The 16914-nt window shown below is 42.6% G+C and overlaps 1 protein-coding gene and 1 long non-coding RNA gene across 2 annotated transcripts in view; both read right to left on the bottom strand.

Moving 5' to 3' along the window:
• The window catches only part of mtgo (miles to go), a 131064-nt gene that overhangs the window by 98201 nt on the left and 15949 nt on the right, over positions 1–16914 (bottom strand). The window contains exon 2 of the mRNA XM_033380874.1: positions 14006–16295. Within this exon, the coding sequence (XP_033236765.1) occupies positions 14006–16043 (2038 nt within the window). The 5' untranslated portion in view covers positions 16044–16295. The remainder of the gene's footprint in view (positions 1–14005; positions 16296–16914) is intronic.
• LOC117184245 (uncharacterized) lies at positions 5244–5568 on the bottom strand. Its single transcript, XR_004469538.1, has 2 exons — positions 5406–5568; positions 5244–5277 (listed from the first exon to the last, which is right to left on the bottom strand). It is a non-coding gene; the product is annotated as an uncharacterized lncRNA (long non-coding RNA).

The following is a 16914-nucleotide window of genomic DNA, read 5'->3' as shown; positions in this document are numbered from 1 at the left end:
TAGGGAAAATGTTTTCAGTTTTTCCTTTGCCGCCCGCCCAATTTGTATTTTGTTTATTTGATGGCTTTTGTTTACCTGCCTTTGATTTATGCATTATGCAAACGATTGCCAGCACAGGCCCCGAAAATCATTTGTCACACTCGTGGGCGGAGATTAACATTGCAAATTGATGAATGAGACGTATCTGGCAGATGGGAATCGTAGTTTTTGGGCGGAAGGCAGGGTATCACCAAAATGAACTTGGCTTATCTTCAAGGAACTTTTCATATCATGGAATGGTGGGGGTAAAAGCTCCCCCGGCAGTACGCTTTGCATGTGAGACCTTTGGAGGCCTACATCATATATTTTTTCATGTGGAATCTCAGAAATGAATAGCACAAAAACAGCCAAAGAAAAATGACTCTGAGCCAGACAAAAAAAAATAGAAATATCTTAAAAAGTTTCGAAAAAATATCGCGAAAGACTCGCCATCAATGCATTTGCGACGCAAGTATTATATTTTGATTAAAAATTTGTTTATCAAATTTATAAGAAATTAAATTAAAAAAGATTTTTGAATTTTGATTTTTTTTTAAGTCAAAGGGATTTTTTTTTATTGATAGGTTTATTTTTAATAATATTAATAATATAATATAATAATATATTTACTAATATTACTGTTTGCTATTACTTTTGTAGCAACGTATACAACAATCAGGAAAAATAATGATGATTTCCAAAAAAAATACAAAAAAATGCGTATTTTTAAGGTCGAAGAATTCGGAGGGGGATATTATTTGGATAATTTCACTTTGTTTGTACATAAAAACCTAATATTCAACATAAATATGTCTTTGTTGTAGTTTAATATATAATATTTCTCTCAGTGTATTTAAGTAACATGCCTTCCGAAGCCAAAAGCCGCTACTAAACCAACTCCTACACCCGAAAAATACCAGACATTCACTAATTGCCGCCTTGGCATTAAACAGTAATGATTAAAGAGAACCTTTAGTGGTTTAATTAGACCAAACTAAGTAATCATTTAGCTGGGCCAAACCACAAATCAAGTTTAAGGCATTTCCATAACGAAACCAATAGCCAAGAAAGAGATAGCCCTTCGTTTCCCCTTCACCTGCAAATGCGGCCAAAAGTAAGCCACCAAGAATAAATCCACTTAAACTGCTTCCCTTTTTCGCTAAATCAAGTCCAAGTAGTTCAGCTCTTGAGAACCACTCGGGCGAACTAGTTCACACAAGTTCACAGTTCTTGTTCCACTCTCGTGCCGTGTGGCAAGTGGCACAGCTTAGAGACAAATCAAAGTCAGCTCAGGCGGCGCTCAACTCTTAGGGCATTTCAAATTGCAATTAGCCACAACACACAGAGCAAGCCAAGGCGATTAAGACATGTTTTTGATGAGACACATACATATGTATGTATGTATGTATGCTCAAAGGAGGACAGAGACAAAGGAGGACAGAGAGAAAGGATAGAGAGGAGCCAAATGGAGGTAATAAACGTGCGATTACTTAACTCCATACAAATGACGATGTCGAGGAATTGTCGCATTGACAAAACTCAAATGGCGGCAAACACGCACACAGAGAGGGAGAGAGAGAGATAGAGAGAGAGAGAGAGAAGAGATAGAACATTAAACAATTTGTTTCACATTTGTGGAACCATTCACTGTCCTGCTCTGCAGGCTCCCTAAAGCCCTCCCTCTCTCTCTCGCACTCACTCTCTGGCATGATGAAAACTTTTGCCAGGCATCGTCTACGACTTTATCTTGTACACCAGTGTGCTTCTGTGCTTCTGTGCTTCTGTGTGTGTGTGTGTGTGCTACTTGTATAACATTACAAAACGGTACACATGTGCAATCTGTCCACGGGTTAAATTTGTTACGTTGCACGCCATGCGAACATAAAAAGTGCATTTTCAACTTGGCACCAATCGACACTAAAAATTGCTTAGAGGAGCAAAACGAAACGGAGCCACATATGCAGACAGCCCCAAGCCCCCCAGGCCCCTGCAGCCAGGCCCCCCTCCTCTACCTAGTTTCGTATGCAAATTGTCGTTTAAGCAACAACAAGAAACACGTGACCCTTGTTCGACAATCGCTTCATATATTATTTAAGAACATGCAGGTAAAGGATTTCAGGCCAAGAACATTTTCCAACAATATTTGAAGTGCTCTCACATTAAACGATATCAATGCCACCAGTTCAGGTGAAATAATTCTCAGGTATTTTGAGATTTTAATGAGTCTCTCTTAACGAAAATCAACAAAGATTACATGGTATCAAGTGGCAGCCACAGATAGCTAATGAAATTCTACGAACCAATTATTAGACAAGTATCGTTGAGGCTAAAACCACAACTTAATTTGGTTGCACACATTCACATCCACATCGACATGCACTTCACTTCGGGGACTGTGAGGAAGCGCCTTAAATTGAATATAAAACGAAACATTCTGCTAAATCGGAATCACAAATGGAAGAGCAAGCGACGAGCCAAGGATGGGTTAAAGTTACATATGCATCCCATACTGCTTGCTACCCGTTATATTTCTCTCTGTCTCTGTCTCTGTCTTTCCCGCACTCCCCTCTCTTCGCCGCACCCCTCTGTTAGACATTGCTGCCAGTTGTCGTCGTGTCAAACTGCCAACAGCTAAAAGTCTTTGGCTAACTGGGGAGAGAGAAAAAAATCAGACAAAAAACAAGAGACAGCTTGGATAGATAGCTCCAAGGAGAGAAAAGCGAAGTACCTATTAGATTTATGTGAATATTTGTTATTTAATCGATGACTTTCATCAGCTTTGGTTTTTCTACGTGGCATTGTTTCCGAAGATTTATCAGAGGAAACACATACGAGAAAGCAGCAATGTATCGATCTCCCTTTCAAGAATTTCTCTGAAAATATCTTAGATTTTTTACTAAAAATTGCGTTCCTTCATTTCCAAAATTCTAAGACCCTACCCTAGGGTATCAACATAATCGAAACATCAAAATTTAAATCCCTTTAAGAACTGCTGCCGAATTCAAAACCCCACAAAAATCCTACAAAACCCGGCGGCAACACAAAAAAAAAATGTGTGAAAAAATAGAACGAAAAAAATGGAAAGAGAAAAACTACAGCAACTGTCAAATGCATTATCCTGGCATCTCTTTGCCAGAAGTTCAAAAGGTAAAAACCAAAGGAAATGCAGTCAAGTGCTTAGTGTAGAAGGACCCACCCGATCTTTGGTGAACTTATTTAAGATTGAAAACGGGACAACAGACTCCGCCTGGACTTGGGGAAAATGATGAAAGTACGGGTAACTTTGAAAGTAAGATGGATATTTTAAGATCTCATCAGAGTGATTTTATTTGAAAACTTTTCGAACAGGTGGAAAAACTTTTAAAGCTGCTATGGCTTTCAGGTGTCATCAGATGCGTTTATTTGCCATAAAATATACAATTAATATTCAATAAAACCCACACGAAATCGTTGACTGAGAAATGCTTTTAAACTTTAGCAATTATGGGATTTGTTAGACTTTCATTCAATGGTTTTTTATTATTTTAATAACCTCTTTATTACCGAGAGCTTTCATTGCAAACAAGATTAATAAACAAGTAAGTTTATAATCAATTTCATACTGAAATAATTCAGGTTTTGTTTGCACATTTCAAAATGGCAAGCTCCAACATTAAACGAGGGCGAACGTTGTACATTTACATATGTACATACATATACCCGATACTCCAAGGGGGTTGTTTGAGTCTCTCAGATCTAGACAAACGGACAGACAAACGTGGCTATATCGACTCGGCTCTTGATTCTGATCCAGAATATTTATAATTAATGGGGTCGGAAAAGATTGCTTCCAAACAAATCTAATACACCATATTCCCTTTTCGAGTATCGGGTTTGAAAATCAAGTGCATATGCTCCTATAATCATTGGTAAGAAAATAAAGGTATAAATGGTAAGGAACAACATAATTTCTTTCGTCTCTTTTCTCACTTACCCATAATCTTGCTTCGCTTCTTACGATTCTTACGATTGCGAAGTTACGACAAAACCGCAGTAGAAACGCACAAAATGACTTCCAATAAGAGCACAAAGCTTAGGCATTCTTTATTAATATGAGGTGAGGCACAAGAGGTCGGAAATTCGTGTAGACACGCAAGACAAGAGAGAGTCAGATCAGCAGAGCTGGGAATGCCTCACCCTTTTATGAACTTCACTTGGAGCGAGAGCACTCTCTCCTTTTTGATTATCTTCTTCACTGCATCCCGCTACTACGTGGGAGTGGGAAAGGAACAAAACTTGACGAATTTTCAAGCACGCACACACACACATATGGATGGAACTCACGTGATGAAACGAAAAAAAAGGAGATGAAAAATAACACATTTTAGATTTTGGCACATGAAAAAAATAAATTATGCAAAAATAATATGTTTATCTGCATATAAATCAAACATTTCACATATACAGCACACATTGATGCGCTTTTCCTACATCGAGTTTCTTTTTTTCTTTTCTCTGCGCCCCTGCCCTTGACCAAACACTTGTCTTTGCCTTAAAACACATTTCCTTGCACTGAAACACTTTTTTTGTACACCAAACCCCCTCCGCGATATTTTACCCGTTGTATTTTTCACCATTTTCCAGGTTTTAACGAAATAAAACGCAGAGCCGACTTACGAACCGTGCGTTTTACCGACGGAAAAATTAAAGTGAGAGCGCTGCAAATGCCTTCATTCCTTGATCTCCTTCTCCTCTTCTTATTTGCTCTCTCTCCCGCGCTCTATTCGGGTAATTTTACAAAAACGAAAAGCGAAACAAAAAAAGGGAACATTAACACATTTTAGATTATTTCACATGAAAAAACAGAATGTAAGCAAAAACAATATGTTTTTCTACATATATATAACATATATTATATACATATATACACATATCACAAATTGCGCACTTTTTCTTCGTAGATCTGCATTTATGCCGCCTTTTTGTTTTTTTTGCGCCCCCGCCCTTTATTCAACACATTTTCTTGCACAAAACACATTTATTTTGTAAATTTGTATATTAACTTCATTTCACACATCTGCGCGACATTTTTCCGATGGATTTTTCACCATTTTCCCGATTTTCACGAATTTAAACGCGGAGCTGACTTTAGAACGCACGCTTCGAGCGGGGAAAAAAATGAAAGTGAGAGCGGCGCAAATGCATTCGTTCTATGCTCTCCTGCTACTCTTCCTAATTGCTCTCTCTCTCCCACGCTCTATTCGGTTACTTTTGCGAAAACTAAACGGAAAAAAAAGCGACACAACGGAAAAGAACAAACTTTAGATTTGGGCACATGAAAAAAAAGAAATGATGCTAAAATAATATATTTTTCTACATTTATATTAAACATTGAACATAACTATCACCCTTTGCCGCACTTTTCCTTCAACGAGCTGCCTTTTTGTCGCCATGTTGCCTCTTACTGCGCCCTCGCCCATGATCAAACACATTTTCTTGCGATAAAAACACATTTTTTATATAATCACTGCATCACAACACTAAACTTCACTTCACACATCTCCGTGACGTTTTTCCCTTTGGATTTTTTACCATTTTCTCCGATTTTCCCGAATTAAAACGCGGAGCAGTCTTACGAACGCACGCTTGGCCCCGGGTGAAAAATTTGAGTGAGAGCGATGCAAATGCGTTCATTCTATGCTCTCCTACTCTTCTTCCCATTTGCCCTCTATCCTACTTTTTCTCGGCTACTTTTGCTTAGCTCAACTGCACTCCTTGTCTTTATCCTCTGCTACTGCAATGCGAGATCAATTAATTTCATTGAGATTGGTAATTTCACCATACGCTGCACCTTAACCGCGCACTGTAACACCCTCAGCAGTCACTCCATTTCACTCCCACTCCCACACTCTTTTGACCGCTCTTTGATCAAATTATCCGTTAGTTTTCTATTGAGTCTTATAATACGCTCCGCACTGCTGAGAGTGATTGTTTGGTGAGAGAGAGAAGCACCAAGTTTGCTGTTGTACTGTGCAAAAAAGACCCGAGAAGAGAGCAAGCTTCGAGTGAGTGTAATTTCATCGTGAGCCTAAGCTGTTGACGAGTGCGTGGGAGGAGAGATGGAATTTAGGAAGAGTAGCAGTCAAGGGCGTACCCAGAGGCCAGAAGGGGCTAAGCTGTCCCCCCTTCCAGCATGCTTAATACAAGAAACCAATTTTTATTAAATTTTCGTTGCATATGTAAACAAGAAGTTTTTCCCGAATCAATTTTTCCAAATACATGTAACAGCATTATCTTATGCGTAACAATCACAGGCCCCCTTCGCGAAATACTGGGTACGCCCTTGGCAGCAGAATGAGAGATCAAAGAATGAACGCATTTGCTCCGCTCTCACTGCAGTTTTTTCACCCGGGCCAAGCGTGCGTTCTAAAGTCAGCTCAGCGTTTAAATTCGTGAAAATCGGGAAAATGGTGAAAAATCCATCGGAAAAATGTCGCGCAGATGTGTGAAATGAAGTTAATATACAAATTTACAAAATAAATGTGTTTTGTGCAAGAAAATGTGTTGAATAAAGGGCGGGGGCGCAAAAAAAACAAAAAGGCGGCATAAATGCAGATCTACGAAGAAAAAGTGCGCAATTTGTGATAAGTGTATATATGTATACAATATATGTTATATATATGTATATTATTTTCTTTTTTACATTCTTTTTTTCATGTGAAATAATCTAAAATGTGTTAATGTTCCGTTTTATCCCTTTTTTCCGTTTCACTTTTCGTTTTTGCAAAAATACCCGAATAGTGCGCGGGAGAGAGAGAAAATAAGAAGAGGAGAAGGAGATCAAGGAATGAAGGCATTTGCAGCGCTCTCACTTTCATTTTTCCGTCGGTAAAACGCAAGTCGGCTCTGCGTTTTAGTTCGTTAAAACCTGGAAAATGGTGAAAAATACAACGGGTAAAAAATCGCGGAGGTGTGTAGTGAAATTTGGTGTACAAAAAAAGTGTTTCAGTGCAAGGAAATGTGTTTTAAGGCAAAGACAAGTGTTTGGTCAAGGCCGGGGGCGCAGAGAAAAGAAAATGGCAACAAAAAGGTAGCTTGATGAAGGAAAAGCGCATCAATGTGTGCTGTATATGTGAAATGTTTGATTTATATGCAGATAAACATATTATTTTTGCATAATTTCTTTTTTTCATGTGCCAAAATCTAAAATGTGTTATTTTTTCGTCTCGCTTTTTTTTCGTTTGATCACGTGAGTTCCAGCCATATGTATGTGTGTGTGTGCGTGCGTGCTTGAAAATTGGTCAAGTTTTGTTCCTTTCCCACTCCCAAGTAGTAGCGGGATGCAGTGAAGAAGAGAATAAAAAAGGAGAGAGTGCTCTCGCTCCAAGTGAAGTTCGTAATAGGGTGAGGAATTCCCAGCTCTGCTGATCTGACTCTCTCTTGTCTAGTGTGTCTACACGAACTTCCGCCCTCTTGTGCCTCACCTTACATTAATAAAGAATGCCTGAATTTGTGCTCTTTTTGGAAATCGTTTTGCGCGTTTTGACTTCGGTTTCGGCGCGGTTTCTTTTCGGTTTCGGCGCGGTTTCGGCGCTGTTTCGTCGTAACTTCGCAATTCATCAGTTTCCTAAGACTCGAACAGGATTATGGGTAAGTGATAAAAGAGACGAATTTTGTTCCTTACCATTTATACTTTTATTTGCTTTGTAAATATATTGATATGTAAAAATTACACCAATTAAATTCTGTTTGGCGGATCAAAAGCAATCAAATCAATTAGTTAAAAATGAATTACAGAACATTGTTTTCCACTCGAAGTAATTTTCGCCTGAATGTCGGAGCAAATTTGCTCACATATTTTCCATTTACCCAGCCACCAAGCAGCTTTTGTAAGCCGCTTAAAGCTTTCTTAACTTAAATTTGCCACAGCATTTGGTGCACATCTAAGCCCTTATCATAGTTCTACTTCCTGCTGGCTAAAACTCAAACAAATTAAATCAATTCCCCATCACGCATACGTGATACTCCTCCTGCTCCTGCTCCTGCTCCTCCTCCACCCCCTCCTTTTCGCCGTGTTTCAGAAGTTTTCCATATATGCGTGGATATAGGATATATGTACTCTGTGCAGCTTCACGTTGTACAACACCCCATAGACAAAGTAAAGAGTAAAGCATAGTTAGGAGGAGAGTCCGTTTTCCTGGGTTATGTTTTTAGGGGTTAAGCACACACGGTTGTGGCATTTAACAAAGTTGAAGGCAACCGCAGAGGCTTCTCCAACATATGTGCGGCACGGCGTGGCAGGGCACGGCACTCCTGCCTCTGCTGCACTTTTCCTTGGCAGCTGGAGAAACTTTTTGCCCATGACTAAGAAACTTTTACCCCCCAGCCCAGACCCTAACCCTTTAGGCAACATTTTCAATTGTTGCACTTGCCTCTCTGTGCATCTTGTTCTTATTAGGATCTTTGGATATATTTCTGTGTTATTTGAGAGTGGAGTTAGCTCCATTTTTTGGTGGGGTGCTCCATCTTTTTGGTGGGGTTTATGGATCCCTTTTTTGGTTGTTGCTACCAATTAAATTGTGGCCTGCAATCTGTGGCCAGACTTTGTGACAATTATAATGGGACATAATTCTGGTTGAAATGTTTTCTTCTAGCAGCAGCAGAAAGCTTTTAAAGGTTGAGATAAATTTCACGCCCCATGGAAACGATGGATGGGGCAAGCTCCTCGCTGGCCACTCGACTATCCTTCGAGCCTGGCCACCACATCCTGAACCACAGAAATACACACAGCGACAGCGACAGCGACAGATAGACAAAGCGAAAAGTTTGCTTGTTTGTCATGTTTGGTTTTTGGTCTACAACTCGCCAATTTGCGAAACAATCCAACCGTAAATGTGCGCCTCTCTCTCTCCCCCTACCCCCCTCTCTCTCCCGTTCTCTGTGACAAAATCCCTTTTGCATCTCGAGCGCTTAAAGCGCTTTAATTAAGTTCGACTTGAGCCGGATTGTTAGACCAAGTTGTCGGTGTGTGTGTGTGGGCCAAAAAGCTGATTGAAAGTTGCAAAAATTGGTGTCAACACATGGCCAAAACCCCCCCTCCATCCCAACCCCCCCCCCCCCCCCCCCCCCCCCCCCCCCCCCCCCCCCGTAGAAGTTTTTAGCATTTCATTAAAAACTTTTTCCCCAACTGTTTGTCATTTGTGGCACGTGTGTGTGTGTTGACTACCGCGTTGCACGTTGCCCGACAACTACCGACAATTGAGAGTGTTAAAGATAGATTGCGGCTTTCGAGCAGAAAACTTGCAAAGATAAACAGCCCTGTCTAAAAGTCAAATGAAATGAGTTTCAACGAGCCAATGATTTGGCTTGCCGGCAGATTGACATCAGGCTCAATTGGTTTAAATGGGTATAACACTATTAGATAGTTGTGAAACTAATATTTATCCAACAGCTTAAAGGAAGAGCTTGGGGAAACTTTTATGCAAAATGTGTACGGCAATGAAATTTCGAAATCAATAAAAACAAAAATCTTCACCTACAAAGGAGGAAAGAAAATTCAACGTGCCTGGAGCAAGATTTCCCTAAACCACGTGGACTCCCTGTTTTATTCCATGAAGGACCGGCTAGATGAAGTTATTTCGAACCAGGGAGGCAGTAGTCATTATTGAAACTATTTTGTTCTCTTTTTTTAATACATCGAAGATTTACTATATCTCAAAATTAAATTCTAATATAAGTAACTTTTTCCCTAAAAAAATTAATTATTTGTAGTGCATCTTTTCTAGTGACCAAGAAAAAAGTAACTTATTTAACACAGCTTTAAGAAACATTATTTTGCTAAATTTCTCTACTTTTTTGAATAACATACTTCAAGAATTAACTTTTTTTCAATTCTTTCAAAATAAAAAGTTAGAAAATCAAATTTCAATGCAAGAATGGTTGGGTCTAATCTATTGACGAGCAGTGTACATGGAAATGTTGTATATTTTGGTCTGCAAAAGGGGAGATTTCTACGTAAATCTTTAGTTGGAGTGGGTTTATGGATATGTTTATCTAAAGATCGTTTTTAATATGTATAGAACTCCTAGATGTGCAGCTATTGACCTGCTATTTTCCTGGAATATTCCTTAAACATATTTATTTATATTTTTTGATTTATTAGTAGAGACTTCTATTGTGTTTCCTTTCCTTGGGACCGACTTTTGCCACTCTACGGATTGAAAATCAAGTCTTTTCTGCGCCTCTCCAAGGCCCGTGCATGTTGTCCCTGGATTCTGGGACCGACTTAGCCGCCCAAGGCAGACAGAAGCCGAGTAGAGAGCAGGGTTGCATTCAGAGAAGAAGGTTAGGACAAGAAATTCAAATGCAATTTGTTACTGGCTGCAATATTTGGGTATTTTATAGGCTTTGCCAGAAGACAGACAAGTTCTTGAAGGATAGTATGTGATTTTCCACGATTTTGGGTATGTCTTAATACAAATTCATCAAAGAACCACTCGCCACATTTCCTTATTGATGTTCTCAGAGTTTTGGTGAACAGAAACCCTAAGCAAGTGGCAGTTTCCTCAATTTCGACAAGTATCAAGGGAGTTAAGCCGACAAACCCCAGAGGCAAACATGGGGAAGGGGAAGAGGACTTGAGACAAAGATAGGACCACCTCCTAGCCTTGTAGACAGACAGAGAGACAGATATCGCAGCAGACACCCCATGACTAATGCCACGCAATGCATTATATAAGAGCTGCTAATGCACACACATGAACTTGCAGCAGAGATTGCAAATGGGAGCGGAGCGGGATTCTTTGGAAGCTGGAAAAGCGGAAAATGAGTGGGAAAGAGATAGAGACCGCGACAGCGACATACCATTGTCGCAATATGACGCATACGCGTATATTTTATGGCCAACAAATATGGTAAAAACGGGAGAGGCCACAGCCACAGCAGAAATAGAGTCAAAGTCGGGGGTAGGGAGGGGGGCAGGGTGGGGCAGATAACTATGACTTCATTATGAGCTCATGCCCGTAAAGTGCAGCAAGTGCGGGCCCCTCAAACCGGAGGCCCAAGCATAAGCCAAACATTAATAATAAACAACTTACAAGCCATAAACCAATGGGATGCCGTCTACCAACAACGAGCCCCAAATAAATTACAACCCGAAAAATAAACAACGACAAAAAAACCCAGAGAAAATGACATTAAAAGAGGGAAAGAGAGTGGAATGGTGGGGAGGGGAAGGGTTTCCCAGTGCCATTCAAAAAGCTGAAAACCCATTGCCAGTCAGCGCCGAAGCTGCAGCGGAAAAGTTGGTGGAAGGAAAGGAAAGATGGCAATGATACCTTATAGAACCCTTCCAGATGGATCAATGATGAAAACTATCAAAGGAAGACCTAGAACTACAGTTGGGAGGACTTTGATTTGCACCAAAAACTCCAAGGGTTTGCCTCCATTCCTTACCCCCGATTAAAGACCCAAAACTTATTTTAACAGCTGATCAAAACCAACATACCCTCTCTGCAAAAAAGTGTATGAAGCATGCACAGTGAGTGCTAAAATTATGACAACAGGCGGCTGATCCTGCACTGGCTAGAGCCCAAAAAAAAAAGGGAAGGAAAAAAAAAACCGGTATGTTAAAAATGGAAAATGGAAAAGGAATTCTCTCAACTGCCAGCCAAAAGCCAATGGAGATGGTACAAATTGACACTGGACATGGGGGACATCGAAGTGGACATGCTACATGGACGTGCCACATGGACACGGACGTGTGGATGGGGATGGGGGATGGGGAAGGGGATGGGGATGCACGTTGGCGACAGCCGACAGGCGACTGACTGAGGCGAATGATGCATGCCACATGCTACGCACTTTGCACACACACACACACACACACACACTCGGGCAGAAAAACTAACAAACCAAAGTGATTCGCAGGTTCCAAAATACCTTTTCTCTGGTGGAAATATTTTGGGTATCGCGGTTTTAAAGCCACTTTTGATTTTGAAAGTTTTATAGATTTTCTGAAGATTTTATTTTCGCTAATTTTAGTAGATATTTGATGCTCAGTGAAAACCGAAGTTTATAGGGATTCTACTCACCAGATCTTATGGAATGGATCCTTTGGAAGGCCCTTAGTTTCGTAAAAGAAGGTTTTTTCCATACTTTCCTTTCCATCTTCCCAAAAAAAACTCTAAACCTAAAACCCAAATTTATTCCAAAAATCCCCTTGATTTTTTTTTCTTGGAACATCCTTGAAATGAAATCAGCAAAATGGCGACAATGTACAGTAAAAGGCAAATGAAATACAACGGCGAAAGAGACACAAACAGAAGTCGAAAGACAAAGATGGGGATAAAGAGAGGGCAAGCAGGAGAGCGGCAGAGGGGCAGAGGGGTAGAGGGGTAGAGCGGCAGAGGGCCGCTTGATGGCTAAACAGAGATAAAACAATGGTTTTTGGCAAAAAGCCTTTTGGGGTGGCAGCGCAAGAAAAAAAATTGCTTAAAAAATTGTAAAACTCGTATGTGTAAGTGAAAATTGGCGAAAAACCGGCACAACAAAGGGGGGAAAAATGGACAAACCATTCTCTGTGTGTGGGAAAAGCGCGGTGTGTGCGTGCGAAAAGGGTCAAAAGGGGGGGGGACATCGAGGAGTCCATAAGACCACAGCGTGTGGCGGACCAGTAAAAAGGAAAGAAGGACCTACAAAATGGCCAGAAAACAGGACGTGGCTCTTTTGGCAATGCAATGGCGGGGGGAGGGAGGGGGAAGGGGGAGCCATAGGCGACTCTGGTGACACAGTGTCATCTGCATACAAACACACAGCCGTCGGCGCCTCGGCGAGGATGACTTCCATATGCACTACGGATTGATCCGAGAGAGAGAGAGGGAGAGAGATGCCACATCTACAATTAAACGGAGCCGGATACGGATACAGATGGGGTTGGGGTTGGGGTTGGGGAAATCCATACCAGAGATCCAGAGAACCAGAGAACTCTCGATGCAAATTGAAACAATTCCTGGTTTCATTCACAGCGGAAAAATGGTCAAAAGTGAAACGGATTAGATGACACAGAGAGGGGGGTGGGTGGAGGGGGAGAGGGGCGGCAGCCAGGTGTCGGGCGTTAAAAAAGAGTGGAAGGCAGAATATCTCTGATATGCGATTTGAGAAGTGATACTGTTTTCAGGACACGATGGAAAGGAAAGGAAAGCAGAGCAAAAGGTTATCCCTGACAGAAAGGTGGAAAGACCCTTGGGGGCTCTGTCACAGGATATCCTAGATATTTTAATAGTTTTACTGCCGGCCTAAGTCCTAGACAAGCTTTTGTGCATAGCCCCAGGTATATTTTCCACTCCTGGGGTCAAACCCCAGGCAATTACCTCTCAATTTGCAAGTCCACCTTTGACTCTTTCTGTTTAATCTTCACAGAACAGAGTACAGTACAATCTGGCTATGTCAACCCGAGAACTACTTATTGCATAGCCAAACAAACAGATTATTTGGCAAATAAACCAAACAAACAAACAAACCGAAGAACTTACTCATGGCTTTTGCCCCCCTTGGCTTCCGAGAGTGCAAACAATCACACAAAAGGAGCGCCGCACAGCAACCAAAACGCCCAACGGCTTCGAAATTAATTTTAACCCCTGACCGGGCTGGGACTGGGCCGAGAGAGGCCAGTCCAGGCCAACTCTGTTGGCTTTGCTTAACTGATTAAACCCCTGAATGGGCCAGGCCAGGATGCAGGAGCCCCAACCGCAAAGGGGGACACAGGAGGCGGAGCAGGACTATCTCTCATGAATCAAAGCATAAAGTAATGGCCAAAGTTTTCAGGGAAGAGACTTGGGGATACTCGTGTAGGGCTATTGCAGGCTGGACAAAACTACACATACTATATACTATATAGTATATGGTCTATATATACTCCTATATGGACTCCAAATAGCCATGGGGCAGGGGCAGGGGCATCATGAGCGTATAAAAACTGTACAACAAATGTCATAAAACGGCCACTCACCTCGATAAACTTTGCTGCGTTTGCCAGCGGCAACGATTTGTTGCTGTTGCTGTTGTTGTTGCTGTTGCTGTTGTTGTTGCTGCTGCTGCTGTTGCTGGACAGTTGCAACGTCCAGTTGCAGCAACAAACGAGGCGCTGAGGCTGCTGCATTTGTCACAGCGGCCACTGCCGCCGAATGTTGCTGATGTTGGCCATGTTGCTGATGATGATGATGAAGCTGCTGCTGTTGTTGCTGCTGATGATGAAGATGTTGCTGTTGTTGCTGCTGCTGCTGCTGTGCCAGATGGGAATGGGGATGATGGGCATGGGCGTGGGCATGGGGATGATGTGCGTGCGGATGGGAATGAGCATGGGAATGGGCATGGGCATGGCCATGATGATGGTGATGGGCTATGGCGCCATTTGGCCCCGTCCCTGCTGGTGGTCCGTGTGCCGGGCAAAAGCTACGATATTCCCCATTGATGTCTATGTAAATTGGCGCCTCCACAAGTGGCCAAGCGGCGCCAGTCAAAGATGTTGCCGCTGTCGGAGCTGCTGCTGCCACCGCTGATGCCCCGGCAGCGACTGTTGCAGCCACTGTGGGGGCGGTGGCTCCTACTGTTGCTGCCGTTGCAGCGCCTCCTGCTGTTGGCGTCAAGGTAATCAATTGCACGGGCAGCAATTGGGCGCCGTTTCCCGTGCCCGCTGGCAAATGAATGTGCGGCATGCCACCATGTTGAGCACAATGTTGTTGCTGTTGCTGTTGCTGCTGCTGCTGCTGCTGCTGCTTGGGGGACAACTGTTGCTGTTGCAAGAGTGGGAGCTGCAGCTGCTGCTGCATCATTTGCTGCTGATAGTAGACCGTTGTCTGCTCGTAGGCCGCATACAGCGTGCTGGTGCTGGAGCTGCTCTGCGATGTGGTTGTCGTTGCAAGTGACATGTTGCTGGTGGTGGTGGTGCCCCCTGCAGCCGATTGCTGCTTGGCCTTCAATGCGGCTGGCTGAAAGGGCGGCGCCAATGGTGTCAGATTCGATTTATATGCCTTAATCAAGGCACTGCTGGTGCTGCTGGTGGACCCGGCCCCTGCTGCCACAGCGGCTGTGCTGCTTGTGGAGGGATTTTGATTTAGTTGCTCTGCTCCATCCATTCCATTCGATGGCTTACGACCCGTCGCTGGGGCCACACGGCTGTCGTTGCTTGCTCGATTGTTGTTGTTGTTATCGACTATCGGCACCAGGGCTGGCGATTGGTAGTGGGCGTGATTGCCTGACCTATCGATTACCTGATAACTTTCACCGATGAAAGTCACCAAATCGTGGCACGCCTGCTGCAGTTCCTGCGAGCTACTGGCTGCCGGTCCTTGGGCCACATCCGCATCCCCATCCGCATCCCCATCATCGTCGCTTTCGATGACATGCTCGATGATGCGAAAGTTATCGTAGTCTATGATGCGGGCATAGCCCATCTCCAGGGCAAGTCCTGTGAGACGGGCCACGCTATCGATCTGATCTTGGTCTTCATCGACTTCTTCCAGCTCCAGCTCCACCTGCCCTTCTTCCTCCTCTTCTTCCTGTGCTTCTTCCCGTTCCACTTCTTCTACGGCTTCCATATCTTCCATCTGATCTTCACTGGGTTTTGGAATGTGCTCCTCTTCGGCCTCCTCCAAGGCATGGCCCTCACCAATCACGCTGTTTGTTTCGATATCTAGGCTGTTATCGTTATCGATGCCATTACTATCATGTGGAGGGCAACGAACACTATCGCTATCGATATTTCGCATGCCATTTGTGGCTGGTGTGTCCGCCTCGGTCTCCGCTTCCGCCTCAGCCTCCTCCACAATTTGCGCCAATTTGGTCCTAACGGGCTTCACCACCGCTTCACCATCGTCCTCCTCCCCTTCCTCCTCCTCTTCCTCCTCATCGCCGTCCGTTTGAGTGCTGCTATCGATAAGTATCGTGGCCGTGGTGCCGTAATAATCGCACTCCTCGCACACCAGATCCGCTTTGCCCTCGTTCGCCTCCGCCACCGAGTGACTGCTGACTGTGGCTGCTGCTGCCATGCTGTGGCCGTGTGGATTTGCAGTTCTTTAACCTTTTCAGAGTCTATTTTTCGTACGGGCTTCAATCTAGATTGTTGTCCCTTGAGTTGATAAACAAATGCAGATTTATGTTCTGTGGCGACAACAACTGTGGCAAATTGTTGTGATTCCTGCAGGGCAAGGACATATTGCTGGCCTTTTTGATCAAATTAAGGCACACACACAGGCACACGCCTCATAAGGGCCAAGTTTTTTGCCCTCAATTATTTACACCTGTTGAAAAAAAAGAGAGCAGAAAGATTGTTGTTTAACTAAAGGAGTTTTTCACTTTCTATCAACTTTGCCCTCTCGAAAAGTTTGTGTTCCCCCTTTATTGAAAGCCATTAAATATTTATTTTAATTAAAATCAAATCATAAATTCAAGGAGGCACAGACGGTGGGGGGGGGGGGGGGGGGGGAGCAGCCGTCTGGCAATTGTTTGTCTTGTAGGAAAAGCACAACAAATGGAAAGAGTTAAAAGGGCTTAAAAATATATATCGAAAGCAGCAAATATTTGGCCACAAAGTCAGCTTTAAAGCGACAACAAAATACAATATTTTCAATTGAATTTACTTCATAAATCCCATTCAAATAATATTCTTCAATGCAATTACTTTAAGCCAACAACAAAATATAAGTCAAAGGGATTTTCTGTGTGTGACCCAATTATAAGGGAATTTATAGGAAATCAAAGCCAGAATAAAAGCCAGTTAATAAATAAAACCAAACAAAAAAAGAGAAGAGCAAAACAGTAAGCCCTTAATTTATATGCATTTCGCTTTACGAAAATCAAATAAAATCACAGACTAGAAATAATATTAGTAAAATCAGCTAAATCTACACAATATGCAAA

This window comes from Drosophila pseudoobscura, chromosome 4 (genome assembly GCF_009870125.1).
Source record: "Drosophila pseudoobscura strain MV-25-SWS-2005 chromosome 4, UCI_Dpse_MV25, whole genome shotgun sequence".
Taxonomy (NCBI): domain Eukaryota; kingdom Metazoa; phylum Arthropoda; class Insecta; order Diptera; family Drosophilidae; genus Drosophila; species Drosophila pseudoobscura.
The sequence above is the reverse complement of the archived record's forward strand: the minus strand, read 5'-3'. Positions and strand labels throughout refer to the sequence as shown.